Raw genomic sequence first — 12,706 nt, forward strand, 5'->3', positions numbered from 1 at the left:
CTGTAATCCTAGCTACTCAGGAGGCTGAAATATGAGCATCACGGTTCAAAGCCAGCCCTGGCAGGAAAGTCTGTGAGACTCTTATCTCTAATAAACTACTTAGAAAAAGCCAGGAGTGGTGCTGTGGCTCAAGTGGTAGAGTGTTAGCTCTGGACCAAAAAGAGGCTCAAGACCCAGGACTGGCCAAAAAATGATTATTAATTTATTGTTATTATGGAGGTGATATACAGAGGGATTACAAAGACGTGAGTCAGGTAATGACTCACAGTGTCTTCTGTTCCCTTCCTCTCTCCTAGTGCTTCTGGCTTTTTGGTGGTTTATTGGAGATAAGAGTCTCACGGATATGTCTGCCTGGGCTGGCTGTGACTCAGGATCCTCAGATCTCAGTCTCCTGATTACCTAGGATGACAGGTGGCGTGAGTCACCAGCACCTGGCTTTCAAGCATGTTTTCCCACAAGTCTGGCCTAACTCCCAGGCAAGATCTGGAGAGTATAATTTGATAGTGAAACAAATATATTGACTTCAAAGAAACGCAGTAGTACCAAGATAAAAGTTGAAGCAACACCCATTCCCCCAAGCCCTAAGCAAAAGGCCCTGGTGTGGTCAGAAGAGGAGTTACAAAAGGAGGAAAGGAGGAAATGGAAGAAGAGAGTTCCTTCCTGTCTCCACTTCCCCCCAGCTCTCTCCATCACTGGCGCATGCTCAGAAGACATCGGCTGAGATTCTGCACATTTCATCCAAGTGAGTAACTATGCTGCTGAGCTTTTAAACTTCAGGGCAAGTGTGTGGTTTAGAAATCACCGCGTGTAAGCCGGGCGCTGGTGTACTCACGTCTGTCATCCTAGTTATTCAGAGAAGCTGAGATCTAAGGATTGCAGTTCAAAGCCAGCCCCTGGTAGGGGGGAAAAAAAATCACTGGAGCCTCTTTAATTCCCAGGAACCAGCAAAAAGCTGAAAGTAGAGAGGATGGCTCAAGCAGTAGAACACCAGGCTTTTTTTTATTGGAAAAAGACAAGCAAGAGGGCAAGGCTGTGAGTTCAAGCCCCAGCACACACACACACACACACACACACACACACACACACACACACACACGCACGCATGCACACACACACGCACGCACGCACACACAGAAGAAATTCAGAGTTTTTCAGACTTCATAGGGGAGAACTAGATAAAATGAACTGAATTTGGCCCCAGGAAGACAGAGAAAGGGGGATGAGGTAGAACCAACTCCACACTGTCCCCCCTAGAAGCCAGTCTGGGGGTGCTGTCTGGGTAAGCTGGCAAGCAAATCAGCTGTCTGGCCTCTGTCTTTACAGTTCCTGTTTTGCTTGGGGACCATGCCAGGTACTCTGTCCAAAATAACAAGATTCCCGACTGCCAGGAATTTGTAGTCTCATAGGTAGAAAGAGCTCAAAATTAATTCCCCTATGGGAAGGTGGCATCAGTGGTAGAGTGCTTGCCTAGCACGCATGAAGCCCTGGGTTCTATTCCTCAGGACCACAGACACAGAAAAGGTAGGAAGTGGCGCTGTGGCTCAAGGGGTAGAGCGCCAGCCTTGAGCAAAAGCAGCTCAGGGACAGCGCCCAGGCCCTGAGTTCAAGTCCCAGGACTTGCAAAATAATAACAACAACAACAATAATAATAATACCCATAATCCAAGCTCCTCAGGAGGCTGAGATCTGAAGATTGCAGTTCAAAGCCAGTCTTGGCAGGTACATCCGAAAGATTCTTCTATGGAATTAACCACCAAACAAATCAGAAGGGAGGTGTGGCTCAAGTGGTAGAGCACCAAACCTTGAGTGAAAAAAGCCGAAGGAGAATGCAAGGCCCTGAGTTCAAGCATGCACACACACACACACACACACACACACACACACACACAAGCTTCCACTTTCAGTACTTGTCTCAGCTCCATTTCCAGAGCTGGCATTTTTCTGGCTCTTTCTCTATGTTTTGCTTCCCCTTGGAGTGGGCGGGGAACAGCTGGTCACCATCCCCTGGCCGAACATTATTCCCTTTTCCATTCTGAAGGAATTTAGGCAAGTAAAGCCAGCTTTGTCTGCGGCCTGAACACCCCAGTATTGTGGTAGGAAAAGACTAGAGCAGCCATGATTTCAGAGTATGAACTAGGCCGGGCGCTGGTTGGCTCACACCCAGTCATCCTAGCTACTCAGGAGGCTGAGATCTGAGGATCACAGTTCAAAGCCAGCCCAGGCAGGAAACATCCATGAAGATTTTTTTGATCTCTAATGAACACACACACACACACACACACACACACACACACACACACACACACACACACGCCAGAAGTGGAGCTGTGGTACAAAGCGATACAGCTGCTAGCCTTGAGCACAAAGAGGCTCAGGGACAGCACCCAGGCCTTGAGTTCAAGCCCTAGGACTGACAAAATCAATCAATCAATCAATCAATCAGGGAGATAAGGAGCCACGCAGACTATACTTTCTAAAACTCCCTGGCTGGAGAGCTGTGATTTCCCATTTCTGAAAAAGGGCCCACCCTTGCTGAGAAGATACCTTAGGGGATGTCCATAAAGACTGTGAAATCTCCCTCCCCCAAGTCACATAACCCGCAGGCCAGACAGCAGGCGTTTGAAGAAAGATGACGGAACACACAGAGGGCAAATGATGATCTCTCTGGTTACCTGTTATGAGGAAAATAGCTCCACAGGAAACAGATGGCTTGAGATGATTTCAAGAGCAGATAAGATCAGAGGGACCGATAAGAGAAACGGTGACAATCATGTTATTCTAAATTCCCCAAAAGGATGCTAGGCCTAGTAAGTGCAAAGGCCCTGAGGTCAGGCCTCAGCACCCTTGAAGAAAATAGAATTAAAGAAGTAAATATCCAGCAGCCTAGATTGAAATACATACGGAGGACTAATCCTTAATTCTTTTCTTTTCTTTTTGGTCAGTCGTAGGACTTAAACTCAGGGCCTGGGTGCTATCCCTGAGCTGCTTTTGCTCAAGGCTAGCGCTCTACCACTTGAGCTACAATGCCACTTCTGGCTGTTTCTGTGTATTTGGTCCTGAGGAATCAGGGCTTCATGCATGCTAGGCAAGCGCTCTACCACTAAGCCACATTCCCAGCTCTGCCTAATTGTTTCTTATAGTCAAATTCCAATTCCTAAATGAGGGAAAGAAGCCTCAGATTGGTGAACTCACGCCTGTCATCCTAGCTACTCAGGACACTGAGATCTGAGGATCACGGTTCAAAGTCAGCCCGAGCAGAAAAGTCCCCAAGAAACTCTTATCTCCAACCATTCAAAAAACCGGAAGTGGCTCACGGGTAGGGCCCAGGTCCTGAGTTCAGGTCCCAGGATCAGCACAAAATAAATAAATGGATAAATAAATACTAAAAAGTTGCCACGTGTGAATGACACACGCCTGTCATCTTAAGCTGTTCAGGAGGCTGAGATCTGAGGATTGTGGTTCGAAGCCAGTGTGGATAGGAAAGTCTGTGAGACTCTTATCTCCAGTTAATCACTGCCCCCCCAAAACTCAGTTCCCTGATGCCTGTCTTGGGGGACCCCACTGCCCAATGAAGACACCCTGGGAAGGACACAGAGAGTCATGGCTAGCAGATGCAGAAAGATTCAAGTTGACTGTGTGGCCCCGCCCACTTGCCATCATGGCCAATCAATATTCACTACGCCCCTTCTCTATCCCAAGGCAGATGCAGAGAGTGTCAAGGTCCCTCTGTTTGGCCCCGCCTACTTGCCATCATAGCCAATCAGCATGCATCATGCCCCCCCCATCTCAAGGCCGATGCAGAAAGATTCAAAGTGACTCTGTGTGGCCCCACCCACTTATCATCTTATCCAATCATCATTCACCATGCCCTCTTCTTCCCCCGCCCCCTTCCCATCCCAAGTGCCAATCAGATGGAGATGAGTGAGGTTGAGATCCTGGACCACAGAGTTAGGTGAGGCAGGCTTCCCTGGCTGCTCACAGTTGACTGACAGTTCCATTCATTCATTCATTCATTCATTCATTCTTTTCTTTCTGCTCAGCCTTAGGTTTAGGCAAATGGACCGGATAATATATATTACTACATATTATATATATGTAATATATATTATATATAATTTTTATCTAGATGAAGGCGCAGATGACAAACCTGGCAGCTGGGATGGCAGCCGGGTGGGTGAGGGGAGGAGGGGAAAGTTTAGGCTTGGAGGTTCATGGGTGGGAGTCACAGCTGAGGATAGAGACTGTGGGTGGAGTGAGGACTGGGGGGAGGTAGATCAGGTCCTGTTGGGGGAAGGTCTCCAGGATGGGCGGGGGGAAGCTCAGGAGAGCTGTTCAGGTGGGCGACCAGGGTGAGTCGAAGGCCCTGGGGTCTGGACATTGGGCTTTGGTATTCTTTAGGCTTGGTTGTTGATGCATTCATCCCAGAGAGGCGGCTTGGAGGCTCCTAATTCCTGAAAGTCATCCACTCGACTTCCCTTGGGGACAGGAGGGGTGTTCCTCTCTGGTTTGGGTGTGTATGATGGGGTGTCATTTGAATTTGACTCACAGGTCAACCAGCAAGGCAGCGGATGGTTCTAGCAGGGGAGGGAGGCGGAAATCCAGGGAGGAGCACATTCCCTTAGCATTAAAGCAGGAAGAGCTCACAGGCTCACAGTCACACTCACTGGAGAAAGGGTGACTGGGATGACATCTCTCCTTCTAGCGAGGCTGGGGTGAACTCTTCAGGTGAATGGGCTGTCTCTGGAGGTAGGTGATGGCAATGTACCCCAGGAAGGGTAGTTTGGGGTGGCGACACAAGTACTGGAAGAGGGAGGGATGTAAAAATGGATTATTAGTATGTGTATGTGAGTGTGCTAGTCCTGGGCTTTGAACTCAGGGGCCTGAGCACTATCCTTTAGACTTTTTTTTTTTTTTTTTTTTTTGGTCATAGGGCTTGAATTCAGGTTTTCTAGTGGTTCATTGGAGATCAGAGTCTCACAGCCTTTCCTACCCTGGGCTGGCCTTGAACTGCGATCCTCTAGATCTCAGCCTCCTGAGGAGCTAGGATGACAGGCGGGAGCCACCAGCTCCCCCCCCTTTTTTTTTGGTCCCCACTCAAGGCTGATGCTCTTATCATTTGGGCCATGGTTCGCTCCACTTCTTTAGCTTTTGGGTGGGAGATAAGAGTCTCACGGACTTTTCTTTCCCGGCCGGTGTTGTGGAATGGCGATCTTTAGATCTCAGCCTCCTGAGGAGCTAGGATAGTTGGCAGAGTCTGAGGATCTGAGTCTCCCCTGTCACAACTCCCCCCCCCGGTCCCCGCTGACCCCCAACCTCTGTGGACTTGCTTTGTCCTCTGTCTCCAACAGTTCAAGGACCAAGCTGTCCCTGCGTGTCTTTCCATCTTGCCAAACAGCCTGAGCAAACTATCATTTAATCATTAAGTTTACTTATGCCACAGCTGAGCCTGGAGGGGATCCAATGGCTATGCCAGGCAATTGGTTAATTCTTATTAAAAAAAAAAAACAACAAAAAAGCAAACCATCTGGAGTGAGGTGAGGAACAGCTGACTCAGAAAATCAAAGTAATGAACCCAGGGCTGCTCAGCCTACCTGTAATTCCAGGTATTTGGGAGGCTGACATTCGGAGGCTCACAGTCTAAGGCTGGAGTGAGCACTAACCACAAGACCCTACCTGAAAATAAACTAACATATGGGCTGGGGATGTGGCTCAGTAGTAGAGTGCTTGCCTAGCATACATGAAGCTCTGGGTTCGATTCCTCAGCACCACATACACAGAAAAAGCGGGAAAGTGGCGTTGTGGCTCAAGTGGTAGAACACTAGCCGTAAGCTGAAGAGCTCAGGGACAGTGCCCAGGCTCTGAGTTCAAGCCCCAAGACTGGCAAGAACAAGCAAACGAACAAACAAAGCCAACTAACTAACCATAAAGTGCTTTGTGACTCCTGGATGTTGTTATGATTAGAATTTAATATCTCATGTTTCCTCAGGAGGAAGGAAGTTAGGAAACCCAAACTCTTGTCACCAATTCTTCACAGGCAGGTTTTTCTGCCACAATGTTCAACTTCTCTAATCTCTGTGGAGATTTCTCCACAGCCACACACTACAGTTTAAATCAACTCTTTTTTCTTTTTTTCTATTGTCGGTCATGGGGCTTGAACTCTCAGCCTGGGCGCTGTCGCTCAGCTCTTCAGCTCAAGGCCAGCGCTCTACCACTTGAGCCACAGCGCCACTTCTGCTTTTTCTGGTGCGTTATTGGAGATCAGAGCCTCACGGACTCTCCTGCCTTGGGCTGGCCTCCAAACACGATTCTCAGATCTTAGCCTCCACAGTAGCTAGGCTGACAAGCGTGAGCCACGGGCACCTGGCTTCATTCATTCCTTTTTTTCTTTCTCCCTAGCCACAACTGGCCAAGATGGAGGAGAGCGGGGGGCGGGGGGAGTTCAAGCCTTGAAGCTTCCCTTCTCCTCCCCAGTGTTGCCTAGAGCAAGCCAAGGAGCTTCCCCGGGGAAGAGGCCACAGGGCCTCTGCATGTGACTTGAGCATCTGAAGATCTGAGCCATCAGATTCCTTGGTTACCAAGGCTTTGGGCTGGCTTGGAGCCAGGCAAATAACTTCCAGGAGGAGAGTTCTGGTTTCATGAGTGTGGCTCTCGCTGTGGCCAAGTGGAAAAGCAGGGAAGGAAAAAATGAGGCGAGAGGAGGAGGAGGAGGAGGAGGAGGAAGAGGGCGGGAGGCAGGGAGGGAGGGAGGCGCACGCGCCCAGGCTGATGAGTTCAACCGTTTTTCTGCTGTGATTCCCTAGGTGCCAATTCTAGGAACACAGTAGCCACCTTGAGGAGACCTAGATTGTAAGACACAGAGTGGAGCCAGGCGATCTCCCACCCTGTCCGCCAAAGACGGGCCCTGCAATCTGGAGGTGCACAGAGACTGAGCGGGTATCTGAGCTGTGAGTACCTTGTAAGGAAAAACTGAGGGTGGTGGGGGCAGGATTCTAAGAAGGAAGAGATTTAGCTGTCATTTGATTGGTTTCTTTGGATGGTTGGAATAATAATAATTATTATTAATATTACTTATTATTATTTATTATTATTATTCCCAGTCCTGGAGCTTGAACTCAGGGCCTTGGCTCTGTCCCTGACCCTCTCAGTGCTCAAAGTTAATGCTTTACCACTTGAGCCACAGCACCACTCACTTCTGGCTTTTTTTTTTTTTGAGTCATTTGTTTGGAGTTGAGAGTCTCACAGACTTGGCTTTGAACCACCATCCTCTAGATCTCAGCCTCCTGAGTAGCTAGGATGACAGGCGTGAGCCATCACCGGTGCCTAGTCACGGGTGGATTTTGATGATTAGTTATTGATTTATTTGGGGACTTCGTTACTCAAGGCCGCTTAGTTACTCAGGAGGCTGAGATCTGAGGACAGAGATTCAAAGCTGGCCCTGGGCAGACTCCTATCTCCAGTGAGCCAGCAAAAAGTTGTAAGTAGGGGGTACGGCTCAAGTGGTAGAGCACCAGCCTTGAGCCAAAAAAAAAAAAAAAAAAGATAAAAGAGAGTAGAAGGCCCTGAGTTCAAGCCCCAGTACTGGTGCATGTACGTGTGTGTGCGTGCACACACACACACACACACACATATTTTGCTTCCTGGCAGGTGGTCTGTCTTTTGAGCTTCTGCTGGTGAAATTCCTGTTGTTAAGTTGTTCTTCTTCAGTCTGGTCCTTCCTGGAAACAGAGAGAGAAAGTGAAAGAGAGAGAGGAGGAGGGGGGGAAGAGAGGGAGAGAGCACCAGCCTCAGAGAGAAAGAAATATGAAAACGAGGTGCTGGTCCCCAAATAGATCAATAACCAATCAGCAAAACCCATCTATCGCCAGGCTCTGGTGGTGGCTCACACCTGGCATCCTAGCTACTCAGGAGGCGGAGAGATGTGGAGGATCATGGTTCTGGGGCTTGAACTCAGGACCTGAGCTCTGTCCCTGAGCTTCGTTTGCTCAAGGGTGGTTCTCTATCACTTAAGCCACAGCGCCACTTCTGGCGTTTTCTGTATATGTAGTACTCAGGAATCGAACCCAGGGCTTTCTGCATGCTAGGCAAGCACTCTACCACTGAGCCACTTTCCTAGCTTGGGCTTTTTTTTAAAGTTCATTTCCTGCCCATTCAGGCGTCTGGAACTATAGTCCTGAGCTCTCAGGCTGCTGTGAGTAGTTGCTAGGATGTTGGATGTTGGTTGTGGGCCTTGGAAAATTGACACAGTGACCAGGCAGGTGCCTCTGGGCTGTCACGTGCACTGGGGTGAGCGTGATGGAGGGGTGTGGGGGGTGGCTCGCTGATGAATTGGTAGCAGGTTCAAGAGGTGAGCGAGGGAGTTCCACGTGGAGGGCGAATCTTCAATAGTGCTCTGGACTAACAGAGGCCTTACTGACCCTGACCTCCGCCTTTGATTTTATTTTTCTTTTCTGCACGTGTCAGACCCGATCGTTTGCTAAGGCAAAAGTCAGGGACGGGGAGAAGTTGGGTGACCATCAAGGCCTCAGGACTGGCAGCTCAGAGATCCACTGTGGTCCTTGTCGCTGAAGTCCTGTCACAGATGAGTCCCAGTGCTGATGGGACCTCCTTGCCCTCCCTCCAGTGGCTCTGGCTGCTCACACAATCCCACCTGCTGGGGTGGGGAGGCAGGGGGGAAGGGAGGGGAGTTGAGGCTTAAGGCCAGGAGACCCCAGGACCACAAAGAAAGAGGAGGCAGACAAGCAAAGAAAGGTATAAGACCAAGTTCTTGGGTTTGTTTTTGGGTTTGGGGCTTTGCCAATCCTGGGGCTTGGACTCAGGGCCCCAGCCACCCTTCCTGAGCTTTTGTGCATAAAGCTAGCACTCTACCACTTCTGGCTTTTTGCTGCTTCATTGGAGATAAGACTCTTACAGACTTTTTTGTGCCCTGGCTGGCTTTGAACCATGAGCCTCAGATCTCAGCCTCCTGAGTAGCTAGGAAGACAGGTGTGAGCCACCAGTGACATTTATTATTATTATTATTATTATTATTATTATTATTATTATTATTATTATTATTATTATTATTATTATTTTGTGCCAGTCCTTGGGCTTGAACTCAGAGCCTGACCACGCTAGCACTCTACCACTTGAGCCACAGCGCTGCTTCTGGCTTTTTCTGTGTATGTGGTCCTGAGGGCTCAAACCTGGGGCTTCATGCATGTGAGGTGAGCACTCTAACCACTGAGCCACCTTCCCAGACCACCTCTTCCTTTTGAATCAACCAATGAAATAGCCAAATTATTGACAAGGGTCTTAGGACACCTGACAGCAGCCTGAAGGAAGAGGGATTTACTGTCGAGCAATAAGACAAAATGGCTTAAGCCCTGTTCTGGACCAAGGTTAACTCCATTTAGTTTTCATGAGTCATCACAAACAAGAGAAATCTAGGCAAGAGCCCAAAAGAGAGTCCTGGATTGGTTTGACAAATAGTGAGAGTCCAAACAGGTGTTGTTGTTGGGTTTTTTTTTTTCTGGAAAGAGTTCCATAGAGCAGAGATCAATAGGGAGAAAGACCTTGAAACGTATTACAGCATAAACAAGCCAAGTCTAAATTGTTCCTAGCATGCCAGGTATGTGCCCTAGGTGAAGAAAAGCTTGGTCCTTACAGAGGTCCCCCAAGATACTTATATGTAAAGAATAACAGAAGTGAGGGCTGGGAAGGTGGCTCAGTGGTACAGTGCTTGCCTGGCATGCAGGAAGCCCTGGGTTCGATTCCTCAGCCCCACATACACAGAAAAAGCCAGAAGTGGCGCTGTGGCTCAAGTGGTAGAGCGCCAGGCTTGAGCAAAAAAGAGCTCAGGGACAGCTCTCAGGCCCTGAGTTCAAGCCCCATGACCGAGAAAAGAACAAAGAAAAAGAGTGAAGAGAGGGCTGGGAAGGTGGCTCAGTGGTAGAGGGCTTGCCTTGCAAGCATGAGGCCCTGGGTTCAAGTCCTCAGCACCACGTAAGCAAAAAGAAAAAAGCTGGAAGTGGCGCTGTGGCTCAAGTGGTAGAGCGCTAGCCTTGAGCTGAAGAGCTGAGGGATAGCGCCCAGGCTCAGAGTTCAGGCCCCACGACTGGAACCCCCCCCAAAAAAAAAGAGTGAAGAGAAAGGTCAAGGATAGTACCCAGGCTCTGAGTTCAAGCCCCCAAACACTCTCTCTCTCTCTCTCTCTCTCTCTCTCTCTCTCTCACACACACACACACACACACACACACACACACACACACACACACACACACATACACACAGTGCCAGAAGTAGTGGAGAAATAAGACCATGCCAATTATCACCACATTTTTATCCTTTTTTTTTTTTGCCATTCTTGGGGCTTGAACTCAGGACCTGGGCACTGTCCCTGAGCTTCTTTTACTCAAGGCTGGCACTTTGCCACTTGAGCCACAGCAGCCCACTTCTAGCTTTTTCTGTGGGTGTGGTACTGAGGACTTGAACCCAGGGCTTCATGCATGCTAGGCGAGCACTCTACCCCGAGCCACCTTCCCAGCCCTTCTTAACCATCTTTTTCTTCCCTTTTTCCCTCATGTCACTGCAGAATTCCCATACTGGGAAAGGGGGGAGGGCACCTGTATCTTCTCAAGATGGTCTCCACCACCTCCCCTCTGCCAGACACCCCCAACAACGTCACGTTTGTGAATCATTCCTTCTATGATTATGACTACCTGGAGGGCATCGAGTTCCTACTCTGCCACAAAGAAGATGTCCAGTCTTTTGCTAGAATCTTCCTCCCACTCGTCTACAGTGTGATCTTCGTGCTAGGCCTGATTGGCAACTTCCTTCTCCTGGTGGTCTTGCTTCGCTTTGTGCCTGGACCGCGGCGACGGAGGGCGGAAATCTACCTGCTCAACCTGGCCGTCTCTAACCTGTGCTTTGTGGTGACTCTGCCCTTTTGGGCCATTTCAGTGGCCTGGCATTGGATCTTTGGGAATTGGTTGTGCAAATTGGTGAGCGCCCTGTACACCACCAATTTTTACAGTGGCATCTTCTTTATTAGCTGCATGAGCCTGGACACGTATTTAGAAATTGTCCACCGTCAGCCCTGCTCCAGGCCGAGAACCCCAGGTCAGGGCCTGCTCTTCGCTGCTGCTGTGTGGGCTGTGGCTCTAGCACTTTCCATCCCCGATCTGATCTTCGTGCAGATCCACGAAGATCCCCCCCATGGGTGGAACTGCTATGCAGATTTTGGGGGCCACGCCACCCCCTGGAAACTTCTCCTGCGCTTCCTGCAGAACCTTCTGGGCTTCCTCCTTCCCTTCTCCGTCATGAGCTTTTTCTATGTCCGGATTGGGTGTGCTGTGATCCGGCTGAAGCCTGGGGGCTGTGGCCGGGCTGTCAGACTAACAGTGGGACTGGTGGTGGTTTTCTTCGTGCTGTGGTTCCCGTACAACCTGACCTTGTTCTTACGCTCCCTGCTGGATCTGCAGGTGTTCGGCAGCTGCGCTGTCAGCACGCATCTGGATTATGCCTTGCAAGTGACCGAGAGCTTGGCCTTCTGCCATTGCTGTGGGACCCCGTTTCTCTATGCTTTCTGCAGTCCCCGTTTCCGCCAATACTTGAAGGCTCTCCTGGCTACAGTCCTCAGAGAATCCCCGACCTCGGGGGACTCGGTCCACACCTCCTCATCCACCTGTGCTGTCAGTAGCAGACACACAGCCCTGGAAGACATGATCACCTTGGATGACCTTGAGAAGAGCCAGGCGGGAAATCTCCCTTAACAAGGTAGAAGGGAGAGACTTGGTGGAGTTCATGAAGCTTGATTGGCGGTGGGGGTGGGGGTGGGGTGGGACAATGGGTTGGAGATTTGTACCTGACATCTGCACGAGGTGGGCCTCGAACTCCAAGCGCTGTCCTTGAGGGCTGAGTGACTATCAGCCAGTATTGGTATTTTCTCACCCTTGCTATTTTTGCTACTTCCAGGATTCGGTGTTCTCCCTCAAGTTGCTGCAGTAGTTTGCATCTGTTATACACTGTACTTCTATTTTTTTCTCCCATTTCTGGGGCCTGAACTCAGTGCTTGGGCGCTATCCCTGAGCTTCTTTTTGCTCAAGGCTAGCGCTCTACCACTTGAACCACAGCGCCACTTCTGGCTTTTTTCTGTGTATGTGGTGCTGAGGAATCGAACCTGGGGCTTTATGCGTGCTAGGCAAGCACTCTACCACTAAGCCACCTTCCCAGTCCTGGTTTCTTTATTCTCCTCCTCCTCCTCCTCCTCCTCCTCCTCCTCCTCCTCCTCCTCCTCCTCCTCCTCCTCCTCCTTCTCCTCCTCTTCCTTTTCCTCCTCCTCCTCCTCCTCTTCCTTTTCCTCCTCCTCCTCCTCCTCTTCCTTTTCCTCCTCCTCCTCCTCCTTTTCCTCCTCCTCCTCCTCCTCCTCCTCCTCCTCCTCCTCCTCCTCCTCCTCCTCCTCCTCCTTTTCCTCTTCCTCCTCCTTCTTTTTTTTTTGGAAATTAAAAATAATACATGCTCCCCGGTGCACTGTCACCCTAGCTACTCAGAAGGCTGAGATGTGAGGATCATGGTTCGAAGTCAGCCCCAGGAGGGAAATCTGTACGACTCTTTATCTCCAGTGGAGCAGCAAAAAGCTGCAAGTGGCAGTGTGGCTTAAGTGGTAGAGCACCAGCCTTGAGCAAAAGAAACTCAGGGGTGATGCCCAGGCTACCATTTTGATTTTGAC

At 49.8% G+C, this 12,706-nt stretch overlaps 1 protein-coding gene across 1 annotated transcript; it reads left to right on the forward strand.

Moving 5' to 3' along the window:
* The first annotated feature begins 493 nt into the window (after nucleotides 1-493).
* On the forward strand, nucleotides 494-12,250 carry LOC138805508 (atypical chemokine receptor 2-like). The gene is made up of 3 exons (XM_069990291.1): nucleotides 494-742; nucleotides 6,801-6,944; nucleotides 10,571-12,250. The coding sequence occupies exon 3, from the start codon at nucleotides 10,617-10,619 to the stop codon at nucleotides 11,748-11,750; it is 1,134 nt and encodes a 377-aa protein (XP_069846392.1). The 5' UTR covers nucleotides 494-742; nucleotides 6,801-6,944; nucleotides 10,571-10,616; the 3' UTR covers nucleotides 11,751-12,250.
* Nucleotides 12,251-12,706: the final 456 nt, after the last annotated feature.

The sequence above is a fragment of the Dipodomys merriami genome, unplaced genomic scaffold, assembly GCF_024711535.1.
Source record: "Dipodomys merriami isolate MVZ:Mamm:240054 unplaced genomic scaffold, mDipMer1.0.p SCAF_3974, whole genome shotgun sequence".
Taxonomy (NCBI): domain Eukaryota; kingdom Metazoa; phylum Chordata; class Mammalia; order Rodentia; family Heteromyidae; genus Dipodomys; species Dipodomys merriami.